Source organism: Heliangelus exortis, chromosome 6, assembly GCF_036169615.1.
Source record: "Heliangelus exortis chromosome 6, bHelExo1.hap1, whole genome shotgun sequence".
NCBI lineage: Eukaryota > Metazoa > Chordata > Aves > Apodiformes > Trochilidae > Heliangelus > Heliangelus exortis.
The window spans coordinates 18,413,482-18,426,193 of NC_092427.1; the positions used below are offsets into that span (position 1 = coordinate 18,413,482).

At 40.3% G+C, this 12,712-nt stretch overlaps 1 protein-coding gene across 15 annotated transcripts in view; it reads right to left on the reverse strand.

Moving 5' to 3' along the window:
* PCNT (pericentrin) overlaps window positions 1-12,712 on the reverse strand; it is an 87,077-nt gene that overhangs the window by 11,574 nt on the left and 62,791 nt on the right. For all 15 annotated transcript variants that reach the window (XM_071746936.1, XM_071746946.1, XM_071746945.1 and 12 more), the window contains 9 exons: window positions 11,713-12,213; window positions 10,695-10,797; window positions 10,111-10,265; window positions 5,952-6,149; window positions 4,416-4,589; window positions 3,603-3,798; window positions 2,715-2,928; window positions 1,870-2,020; window positions 407-1,120 (listed from right to left, as the gene is read on the reverse strand). In XM_071746936.1, the coding sequence (XP_071603037.1) occupies window positions 407-1,120; window positions 1,870-2,020; window positions 2,715-2,928; window positions 3,603-3,798; window positions 4,416-4,589; window positions 5,952-6,149; window positions 10,111-10,265; window positions 10,695-10,797; window positions 11,713-12,213 (2,406 nt within the window). The remainder of the gene's footprint in view (window positions 1-406; window positions 1,121-1,869; window positions 2,021-2,714; window positions 2,929-3,602; window positions 3,799-4,415; window positions 4,590-5,951; window positions 6,150-10,110; window positions 10,266-10,694; window positions 10,798-11,712; window positions 12,214-12,712) is intronic.

Here is a 12,712-nt window from a genome sequence, read left to right on the forward strand (position 1 = left end):
GGCTTAGTTGGCATGGTAGGGCTGTGCTGTCAGCTAGACTTAACTATCTCAGAGGTCTTTGCCAACCTTGATGGTTCTATGAAATAAAGGCAGTGACATGAAACCTAGTTTGGCTTTGTTCTGTTTTGTAACAGATGAAGCAGCCATACTCTCATGCATTTGTTAACAACCAACAACTCCCAGCATAGGAAAAGATGTAAAGAGCAACTGGCAACAGTAAACCCAGACACAAGCCCCTGATAACATCTACATTTGAGAAATGCAGGAAAAGAGCTCATCTAAAGTCTTTTTCCTCCACTTAAAGCATTCTGAGACATTTTAATTCAAGAACACCATCCAGAGGGAATTTTAAATCCCAGTTTGTGGCTATTTGAAGTTAAAGCAAGGTTTGTAAAGACACTCTCACCAGTCTCTCTTGATCCTTCTGCCAGTCCTTCTGTTTCTCCAGCTCTGTTTGTTGCTGCTGTCTTTGTTCACTCTCTCTCTCCTCTTTGTTTTTCTCTTGCTCCTTCATCATCTTTAAGAGTAACTGCAGTTGTTCCCCATCAGCTTTCAGCTTCACCTCTCTTTCCTTCTGGGCCTCTAAGGAATGGATAACCTCTTGCTTTTGACCCTGGAGCAATTCCAGTGTAGTTCTCAATTTGTCACTGACCTCCCTCTCTCTCTGGGTTTCTTTGCAGCACATCTGCACCTCAGCCTCCAGCTGCCTTTTGGATCGGATGGCCTCCTGGTGCATTTTCTCAATAACAGCAGCCAGCTCCATAGTTCGGGACCTCTCTTCTTCCAGCTGGGCCTGGAGCTCTCTAACAAAGGCTTGTTCCAGCAGCGAATCCCTGTGCTGACAAGAAGCACCTTCTTTCACTCTCATGCTCAGCTGTTCCGTCAAAACGCGTTCGTGATTCAGTGAATTCAGGAGCTCCAAGGATCGATTTTTCTCCGCATCCAAACTCCTCTGGAGCTCTGACAGTTTGGTTTGTTCCTGGGACAGCAACGCCTCGCAGCGGGACTGCTCGATCTGCAGCTCCTTGCGGAGGTTGTCACTCACTGCCTGCTCGTGCTTCAGGGACACAGCCAGCTGACTGCTCTGCACAGACTGCAGCTCCAAGGCAGCACCCAGCTCCTGTTCCAAAGAGGGAAGCACGTATTAATAGTCCAGCACAAACACTTGTGTGGAGCAGGCTGGCATTCAGCAATTTTCAACCTCCTGTTTTATCCAGGAAGAAATTCAAGACTGAGCTAGAGTAGTTCAACTATTACGAACTCTAATTTAAAAGTTTAATTTTCTAGTTGCAAGTGCCAACTAGAAAATACGTTCAGGTACAGTATTTTTTCTTCAGTTAGAAAGACCCTCATTAGGAAATCACTATAATAACCTAAGCTGATTTAAAAAGAACAAAAAATCTAAGCAGCAAGAGTAGATTTTAAACCTCTGGATTTTACAGCCCATCTGTTTGAAGCAGATAAAAATATTCTATCCCCAGGTCCATTTTGGGACTCAGCCTTTCTTCAGAAGGAGCATCTGAAGGGCCAGTCCCAGGGCACTTGCAGACAGTTAGAGCTGGCATTGCTGTCCTCCCACCAGGGGAGTCTGCCCTACCTCCCCCTGCCAGCACCACTCTGAAAACACTAAGATATGGAGGGCAAATTAAAAAATAGCCATATAACTTTTGCCTATTTCTGCATGTGCACAAGGGTAACTGAAAGCTTTAATTATGTGAAAACAAAATAAACACTATGCACATTCACTAGAATGTTTGTTTGGGTTTTTTTCCAGAGTTATTACCAGAAAACATTGGACATAAAAAAGGTGGCAAAAATAGTCTGTTAGTTAACTTCATCCACCAAGGAAGGTGAACTGCAAATCATTACCTCCAAGGCCTTTGTCTTTTCTTCCTCTGCTTTCTTATGCTGAAGGTGTTGTTCCTCAAACAAACCTCGTAGCTCAGTTTCCTTCCTATGTTCAGTCTTTAAGTCTTCAAGTGCAGCTGTCAAATCCTTTTCTTTTTTTTCCAATTCAGAACTGCAAATTTCAAAACAACACTTCTGTCTATCTTCAGAACTGAACATCCTTCACCAGCAAGACATTTTGGGTTACTTTTTTTCAGTTGGTTTATTGAATTGTTTAAGATGGCCTCTGGTATTTCTACAGAGGGTCAGTCTGCAAGTCCCAGCTACTTAGCATATGAAAACATTTACCTTCCTGCATGCACAGTTAGAATTGGTCTACTTAGTAATAATTATGATAGAGGGAAAACTTACCTATTCTGGCAGAGCCAAACTACTGTCCTGTAAGAGGAAAAATATTGGCATACACCGGGAATAAGGGTGGAGGAGGGGAGGGAAGAAGAAAATAAACAGGATACATAAGATGATAGTCAAATAAAAGCATCAATGAAAAGACTAAAATAAAGGCTGCAGGAGTGGGTACATCTGAGATACAGGGCTCCAGTCTCCTCACTTTTAATACATGAACTTGTTACTACAACCTTTACAGGCAAGGTTACAGAAAAGGTAAATATGAATTGAAAAAAAATAAGTTTAAGCAGTTAGTAAAGAAAAATTAACATAACTGTGAAAATGGGGGAGGTGAGTCTTCCCTCCTTGTGTTTCCAAGTGCTAAGCCACCTGTGAATCCAGTGATCTACACAAATATTTATCAGCAGGTCTAAAAGAGTTGTATATATCAAAGATAAATTATTAAATCTACTTCTCACCGTAACTGGTTTATTTCCCTCTGAAGCTCTTCTAGGGATTTCTGCAGCCTGTCATTCTCTTGCTTGCTTTCATAAAGCTCTGATTTCAGGGCTGCTTTTTCTTGGTTCAATAGATCATGTGTTTCAGAGGCTCTCTTCTGCTTCTCAGACAGGGTGCTCTGCAAGTCACTTACAATAGATTTTTCCTGCTGAAGTTTATATTCCAGTAATTCAACTAGGATAAGGAAACGTTCAAAGTTACTTTTATCACAGATAACTTGGTAATATTATCAGTTACACTAGGTCAAACTGGTGACAGAATCAGGTATTAAGGTGCTCTTGTCTGGAGAATTCATTTCTTTTGAGAAGTGATCTGAATCAGCAGAAAGATGCACATACATGCTCCAGCTTTGCTGCTGGTAGGCCAGGCAAAGTGAGAAGAACAGGAAAGCTGGATGAGTTTGAGAGCTGCTGCAATACTGATTGATTGATAATGAGAATACTGCAAGTACCCTGTTACTAATGGATTCTAAACCTCATTAAGTAAACCCATCCATTTACTAGGAAAAATAAACATAACAAGAATTTCCTGAAAACCAACTAGCGTAATTTACTATTCTTGCAGGATTTTCTACTTATATATACTATTTAATAAAGTCACTCTTCAGTTTTTTTGTTTTGGGTTATGTTGAAGCTCTCTGTACTGTTCATAGATTTTTCTTAACTACTAATACAGGAAGAAGAAAAATTCCTTCCTCTGAGAAAATCATAGGAAACTTGAGTGCCTTAGTAAAACTGAAGAATTGTAGAGCATTTGCTTCTTTGCAAAGCCATCTTATTTTGCCTTTTTTCTCCTAGAAAAAAAAAAAACTGACACAGAAGACAAGATAAGAACTTGGCAACTACTACCTCTCCTGCGAAGCTGGTGTTCCTGTTTGCTCCCATGATCTTCTGCATTGGTGAGGGTTTCCTGCAGCTGCTGCAGCTTCTCCTGGTTCTGGAGATGTGTCATGCGTAGCTGAGCCCGCAGGTCCTGGATTTCAGAGAGCAAGCTATTCCTGTCTGAGGAGAAGAGGTGTTCTACAACCAGCTTCCTTTGTTCCTCCTGAAAATGAACCAAGTCCTATTTAAATCTAAAAGGCTCTTCCCATAGTTTCTGCAAAGGTAAATCCTAGAGAGATTCTTGCAGTACAAGTTTTATATGGCAGTTTCAAATTAATATGTTTGTGCTTCATGTTAACATTTAAGTAAAAAAGAAAAACCCTGCCTCCCTAGATTCCAAACAGGGCAGCAGTTATTAATAGTTTATACATTATAATTACAACAAACTCTCCCATTTGAACCTAAAATTAAGTATTATCAGCAAAACAATCCAAAACAGATTTAGAGTTAGCTCAATATATACCCTTTGCAAGAGAAGTCAGAAGCTCTAGATGGATACTTTCCCCTCCTTCCATTTTTCTATTTGATAATTATCTTGTATATTTCCTTGTCACTATCACAATCTATTTTAGCTGGTATCAAGAAAAAATAATTAACACAATGTATGAAGTCTGAGAAAAAATGGTACCAACACAGACTATAAAAGGCAACTGAACCCACACAAGTTGGATTAATGCACAAGAGAAGATTTAACAACAGAATAAAACTGCAAAATCCTTTAAAAAATATGGGGTAATAGAAGGTTATTTATGACCATAACACTTCAAGAAGTTTTCTTACTTGTTGTTTCATGATATACTCCATTTTTTCCACTAATGAACTTTCCTCACTAGACCCAGGATTGGAGAAGTGAGACTTAAAGTCGATTTGCAGCATGTTTCTCTCCTTCTCAAACACACTCTGTACTGCTTGCAGAAGTTCTCCTCTCCAGTCTGCAGCAATACCAGAATGTTCCTGTTGAAAAAAATAGGTTGTTGGGGTTTTCTGTTGTTGGTTTGTTTTCTTGTTTTGTTTTCTTTTTTAAATGGCATCTTCCTCAATCTCCAACCCACTGTCTTTAATCTCATTACTGTGTAAAAGTTAATTTAAGCAGACCAAAGGTTTTAAAGAGACCTATCCAAATCTCAGAAAGGAAAGAGTCCCTTGCTCCTCATAACTATATATACAACAGTATAACAGTAGGAGGAAAGAAAGACCAACCCTTCTGCAACAGAAATTGGAGTAATTTAAATAAATAAGAAATTAAGAAGGAGAAGTTTGAGTTGAAAGGGACCTTAAAGATCATCCAGTTCTAAACCCTACTGTGGGCAGGGACACCTCCCACTAGACCAGGTTGTTCCAAACCCTTTCCAATGTGGCCTTCAACACTCCCAGGAATAAGGCAGCCACAGCTGCTCTGGGAAACCTGGCCCACTGTCTCACTCCCCTTGCACTAAATATACACACAAACATTTAACTGCATAACAATATACACTTTCATATCACAGAATGATACAGACTCACAGAATTGTCCCAGTTGGAAAAGACCTCCAAGATCACCCTGTCCAACTGTCAGCATCCCCCCTCCCCAATAAAAAAAAAAAAAATATACATATACACACACACACACACACACATATACACGCATATACATATATCACCCACTAGAGCATGTCCTGAAGTGCCTCTTCTACACATTTTTTTTACACACTTCCAGTGATGGTGACTCCACCACCATGGGGCATCCCATTCCAATGTCTTACTACTCTCTCAGTAAAGAAATTCTTCCTCAGATCTCATCTAAACCTCCCCTGCTGCAAATTCAGGTCATTTTGCCTAGTGCCGTCATCGTTCATTTCAGAGAAGAGATCAGCACCCACTTTCCTACAATCTCCTTTCAGGTAGTTGCAGAGAGCAATAAGGTCTCCTCCCAGCCTCCTCTTCTCCAAACTAAACATTCCCAGTTACCTCAACCTCTCCTCACAGGACTTGTTCTCCTGACCCTTCAGAGGTTGCCCCTCTGAACTCACTCCAGCAGCTCAATGTCCATCTTGCAATGAGGGGCCCAGAACTGAACACAGTACTTGGTGTGGCCTCACCAATGCCAAGTACAGGGGCACAATCACTTCCCCTCTCCTACTGGCCACACTATTCCTGATACAAGCCAGGATGCTGCTGGCCATCCTTGGCCACCTGGGCACACTGCTGGCTCATATTCAGCCAGCTGTTGACCTGCACCCCCAGGTACTTTTCTGCCTGGCATATATAAGATATATATCATATATATTATCTAAAAAATTGATTACCTTGATTTTAAGGATATTTCTACTGTCATACCTTGTGTCCTCTATCTGCAACCTTGCTAAGGTAATCTTTCAGTGACTGTACAGCATCCAGCAAGGCTAAGCCCTCCTTCTGCCATCCCTCCATGGCTGCTCTGGTCTGATGAACATTTTTCAGGTCCCTAAAATCATAGGGATGTTCTGACAAGGCCAGTATCTTGCGGCTCTCCTCATAGACCATCTTCAGAACAGTCTGAGAAAGAAAGAAAGAAAAAACAAAACCAAAAACCAAACAAATCAGAATCCTGATAATTGAGAGTTAGCAGTATACAAGGCTGAGGCTATGACACAGACAAAAACACATCTGCCCTGCTACTTGGCATGTTTAAACTAAGCATGTACATTACACACCCATATACAGAGTGAGCCAACAGCTATCAGAGAATTCCACCTCCTAACAACTCGGGTCAGCTATTTAATAGAGGACTCTGTATCTTTAAATACTGTTATTCACAGTGTTAAACTACAAATGGCATTCATGGCCAGTGTGTTTTATTGCTGTGTACATCAACATGCTAACGTGCTGTTTCTGAACTATGTAACTGACTTTCCTGGGAATAAATAAAATTCTATCAAGTCTGAAGCCATGCTATATAGAACCCCAGTGATACTAGAAGATTTAATTAAGTATTAGGACAACCTTGGCTTAATTTAGCAGATTATGTACAAATAACTTCCCCCAAAGTAATCAGTTTTAATAACTTACACAGTGGAAATTCTTTCCTCTGATATCTCAGGAAAAATAACCTCTTCTAAATAAATTCCCTGTTGACAAACTATTACATCATGCACAGATGTTTCCTGGTCTCTTTCAAGGAAGGTCACTAGAAAATGAGGTCCTTTTCTGCATACATGTCCCAGCCTCAATTCAGAACTGTAATTGCTCTCACTTTAACAAGAACAATAGAAACACTTTTTGTTTAACTCTTGATATGTTTTCTTCACACTTTGAGTGACTTAACTTTTGAACCAATTTGAGTTGACTTCCACTGCTGCAATCAAAATACTGATTATTTCAAGAGCCAACACTGAGCAGTGAGAAACTTCAGTAAACATTAACAACAGAAACACACTGAAGTATTCAAACTAAGCATCCAGTACTGGAATATGCACTCTTAGAACCAGAAAAACAGTCTTAGAACCAGAAAAGTAAACACCACTTTTTACTGACCTCCATTTGATATTAAACAGTATTGGTCTCAGACCCTTGAGGGACACTACTCATTACTGGTTTCCACATAAACACTGAGCTAAAATGCAGCCATCCAGCCAATTCCTTATCCATCTAACAGTCCATCCATCAAATCCACATCTCTCCAATTTTGAAGCAACAGTGTTATGGAGGAGCATATAAAAGTCTTACACAGAAGCTCAAGTAGATGACATCACTTGCTCTTTTCTTGTCCACTGATAGAATCATTCCACTGTAGAAGGCCACCAGATTAGTTAGACATGACTTACACTTGGTGAAGCTATGTTGCCTGTATCTCATCACCTTCTGGTGTTCCATATGATTCAACAGAAGTTCCAGGAGGATCTGCTTCATGATCTTACTGGGCACTGAAGAGAGGCTGAAAGGTCAGTAATTCCCAGGGACTTCATTATTGCTCTTTAAAAATGGGCGTGATATTTCTCTTTTCTTCAGCCACTGGGGACTTCATCTGACTGCCATGACTTTTCAAAAATTATGAAGAACAACTTAGCAACTGCATCTGCCAATTCTCTCAGGGCTCTGGGATTCATCTGCTTGGGTCCCATGGACTTGTGTATGTCCAGGTTCCTTAGGTGGTCTTGAATCTGATTTTCTCTTATAATGGGAGGGATTGAAGACCCTCTAGTTCCTGCCTTAAGGTTCAGGGACTTAAGATGAGAGAAGAATGATTGCTTGTGAAAACTTCAGCTTTGTCACTAGTTCTCCTATATTATTTATCATATGTGTGTGTACACACACGTTTCCTTAATTCTTCCTTTTCTGTCCAATGCACTTGTAAGAAGCCTGTCTCATAATTCTTCCTCACATTCCTTGCTAAATTCCCCAGCAAGTGTGCCTTCGCTTTCCTGATCCTATGCCTACACATCCATCCAGCATATCTCTAAATTCTTCCCAGTTACACAGCTTGGGTTTCACTGCCTGGACATTCCATTTTTACACTCCAGCTTGAACAGAGGAGCCTTTCTCAGCCTTTTACAGCAGTAAGTCTGCTTTTTTACACATGAGAATCAAAGTTCTGATGTTATAAGAAATGTGTCTTAAGTAGCTTCCAGCTCTGTTCTGCTACTTTATCCCTCCTGACAGTTTTCCAGGGAGTTCCATCCACTAATTCCTTAAACTCCTAAAAGCTTACTCTCCTAAAATTCAATAACTCTATCTTGTTTTTCAGAGATATCTCTCTAAAATCAAACCCATCCCCCCCTCTTTTTTTTTTTCTGCTAGAGAGAAGCCCAACTGCCTGTACTTCCTTGCCTGTCTCTTCTGAACAGTTTACAGCCATTGATTGCTTTGCTCCCAGCCATGTGATTTGTCCCACCAGGTTTCAGTGACAGAAATGAGACTGCAGCTTTCCAGCAGCACAGCAACTTCCAGCTCCTTCTCTTTGTTCCCTGTGCTGTGTATGGGGGCACTTCACCTGGGCTGTCAACTCTGTCACCTGTTTGAAGAAACAAGCCCCAATTTCTTTGAGGCATTTCAGAGATTTTATTTCCCCCCCCACCCCAGCTGGTTCCTCAGTTCATCAGCAGCCCCTGGTTCTTCTCTGTTGCTCAAAACTGGCTTCTCAAAGGTAGATCCACAATCATAAAAATTACGAGTACTGCACCAGCTACACAGCCAGATATTCACCTCTATCCTGGACCCCTTTCTCTGATTGGGAGGATAGAAGCAACCACCACTTGTGTTCCAAATCATTTTGACATTGAACTGAGGGACACAAGAGTGTTTTTGATGGTTCTAAGTTGGTTTGTTACAGTATTAGACCCTACACAAAACAGGAGGAGTGGATGGTAATCTGTCAGCTTACCTGGGCTTGGTAGCCTCTTGGAGACAGCATGAATACAACCCCCTGGTAAGCAGCAGTAAGAGAAACTATCTGGACAGCAAATGGGTGCTTGGTGTGACTCTCAGCCAGGCATCTCCATTTAGTAATAGTTGATGTGCTTTTCTGGTGGCACTGGCTCTAATGCAAGTGAGTGGTTGCATCAGCTTTGCATGGTTGGCTTTTCCTGGATCATGTCAGTTACTCAAAGTGCTCTTCATTCTCCAAGACCAGAACACCATGGTTATTATGAAAGGGCACTTCAGTGGATAGGGGAAGGTTCCTCCTCCTGCCCCAAGCAGAGGTAAAAGTCCAGTCTCCTTCACCTTGTCAGCTTCTTGTGTCAGTGCGAGTTTGAAGGAAGGTTTACCTCCACCTGGCACAGCATTCTTTCATTGCATTGTTCTTTTATTTTGATGAGCAAGCTGAAAAGAATCTGCTAAATGTTTTAGTGAAAGTGAATGCTGCCTCCTAGGAAGTGTGCTTTTTCCATTTTCCTATTACTCAAGTTTCTTCAACTCTTAAGACTCCCTGTAGCCTACTGCACTTACCCATGGTCCTTCTCAGCAGCTACAGTTCCTGGAATGGCTAAGAGCTTGTTCAGCCACAGCACCAAAATGCAGAGTCCCAGACATATATTTTCTTAAACTTGCCTTCCTGACCAGAATAAGAAAGCACTGCTCAGTCCTCTGTATATTCTTCAACTGACTCTGAAAAGATCCCTCCACATTTTATAGTCATGTTTCCACAGTTCTTCATCAGATCAGAATGCCAAGAATAGGCAGAGGAGCATGACTGCAACTAGCTGTGCTTATTTATGAAGCAGCATTCTGCAAAGCCTCCAGGACAAACCCAGAAATCTGACCCATCAGCCCTCATATAGCCACATTCTGGAACATCATCAGTGCAAAACTTATTTCAATTCCAGCAAGTACAAGCAGACAAATGTCAGTAAATCTGTAACACGAGACATCCAAAAATAACTCAAAAACCCATAATCAACTTGAGGTTTAAACCCTTACAGAACAGCATAAAGGTAGCAGCTAACCATTTTATATTAGCATTTCATTGCTTCTGCTTCAGTTTTAATTTGCTATTATACTTTTATTGATCACATATTACCTTCAGCTGTGGTGAAAGTATTTCCATCTCTCTCATTGATTCCATGGTATCTGGAAACATCCCACGGTACCTCAGATAAGCCATGAAACTAGCATCCAGGTGCTCTGATGCTTGCAGCTCCTGCTTTAGTTTAGCTGCCAAATTTGAGCTTGTATCTGAAGAAACAGACAGCCCCCCCACAAGTGTTACAAAGATGCGAAGAACTTGGAACAAGCATAACTGCAAAATAACCATTTCTTCTGCTAGCATGGATGCATGTCAGGTGAAGATAGCTGGCAGAGATCAACTGACTTTAAAAAAGTGAAAAGGTTGTAAGTTGCCTTTAGCACCAGAGAAGGCATTGTAGTTGTAGGACTCACTAAAACTCCACTCACCTTTTCAGTATATGGAGGTGAAAAGGTAAAAAGCACACTTCCACTAGCACAAATATACAAGCCTTTGTTTAGAAAGAACCATCTGAGAAAGACATAGTTTTCAAATAAAAGAACTACAGTAAAAGAAAATAGGGAAAAGGGGAAACATTTTAATATTTTCATGCTGAAGTTAACAAAATGTGAAAGGTAGCTACAAACAGTTAAACTTACTGCTGCCATATCCATCGCCCATCGCACCTATGGCAGATGCTCTTGATCTTAGATCATGTTGTGAATCAGAAGGGGTTAAGGTTAGATTATCAGCTTCTCTCATCTGCATGGAAATAATTTTTTTTCATTAATTTAGTTGTCTCAATCCAACTGTAGAGTTTTTTGCAATTATAACAACTTTGCTACTGGTGCAGGTTTTAGCAAATGCCTATTTAATCCCAGTGTTAGAGATGGCAAATACCACTGTGAATGCAACATTGCTGCTCTTTGGAAGCCATTCCATCTCATTTTTATTCCTTTTCAATGGCCTTAAGAAATAGACATGTTTTTATAATTAATTGCCCTTCCAAAGCAAGGCACAAAAAATACAACCAAACATCAATCTTCTGAAATACAGACTTGATCTTCCTGTGAAATGATATGGACAAATACAGCAAAAGTATTTCCATCAAAAACCTCTTATCCAGTTTTGAAGCAGTCTCTTCTAACACTCAGACAGATATTCTTAAGTGGAGAACTGCTACACTAAATTGAGTACCATAGAAGCAAAAAAAGTTTTATGGGTTTTAGATCATTTACTTGCACACGAACTACCATCACATATTTATCAGTTACTTCCACGCAGCATCACTGCAAAACTTCCAGGATTTGGAGAGTTCTCTCAACAAACCTTCTGAGAGCACAAAAGCAATGCTCATGATTTTTTACTGACTCCACATCAGCACTGTATTGATGTGCAGGGCACAAAGCCTGCTGTAAGCAGCTTACTGATCAATTTTAGGTTTTGGAAGACTGCTTTCAATTATTAGAAGCAATTGGAACACGATGTTTTAATACCAGAATTTGCTCTGACAGCAACAGAGGAGCTAAACAATCATACAGCCAGAATGTTACTGGACTTACCCTTCTCAGGAAGTTTCTACGACTTGGAGCCAAAGTGGAGTAGAGTGATCAGAGGGTGACAGAGCTGAGCAACCTTGTTTAATTTGAAGTAAACCAGACAAGTAATAACACTTACCAAAATCTTCTCTCTATCTTGGTCATCAGAATAGGTACTTTCAGAGAAAGCTGGACATTCTCTATCTGCTCCCACTGATGCTTCCTCACTGCCATTCTCATACAGGTTAGAATATCCCAGCAATACAGAATTATCTTCTTGCATGGATGACCTGGTGTGCATAAGTTCAAAATCTGAGCTTTCAGCTTCTGAAAAGGGCACTGGATGAATCACTGGTTGAAGTTCTGTGCTTGTATCTTGCTTTCTCATGATCTCAGGTGAGCCCCACGAAGCTATACTTGCAATGAAATTCTGGAAGTCTTTTGAAGTGTCCTTGCCTGCACTAAAACTGTCTTTTGGAAAACTGGGAGTTTGATCATTTTCCAACATTTGCTGGCAATGCTTTTGCAAATCTTGCTCTTCTGCAGAACTGTTGATTACATGCAATTCCTGAATTAAGACACTTTCTTGTGATTGCTTAGCCAGAGTTTTTTGGTTTGTATTATGAATGTCATCTTTTTCCTACAACGAAATAACACATTCATTATTTAATGAAATTTAAATATGATTTTAAAAACTGAAAGACATGCATTGAAAAAGATCATCTCAAATGTAACAGTCATATCTCAAGTTTTATGACAAAATTAACTGACAGTTTAATATATTTTATATGCCAGTTAACTAGGCTTTTTAACAAGCATATCATCAATAGAAGAAAAAACAACTGTAAAATAAGTAAATTTATTTCTCATGAGCTGACTCTTGTACCGATCAGGAAAAGAAGAGTTTTCCTTGTAGCTATGTTGATGTTCTTACTTTCAAATAAATGCAAATCAAAACCTGTTGCTTTCCTACACTGGACAAATACCCTGAGCTATGTTAAGCCTTAATAGTGGACCCAGGGCATCAGGCAAAAATGGTTAAGAAATCTAGATAGTTCCTCTGCCTGCCATTTTAATGCAGGAGAAATTGTCCACCATCTGCTTCTATTCCCTGAAGGGTGCATGGATTCAGGTGTCCC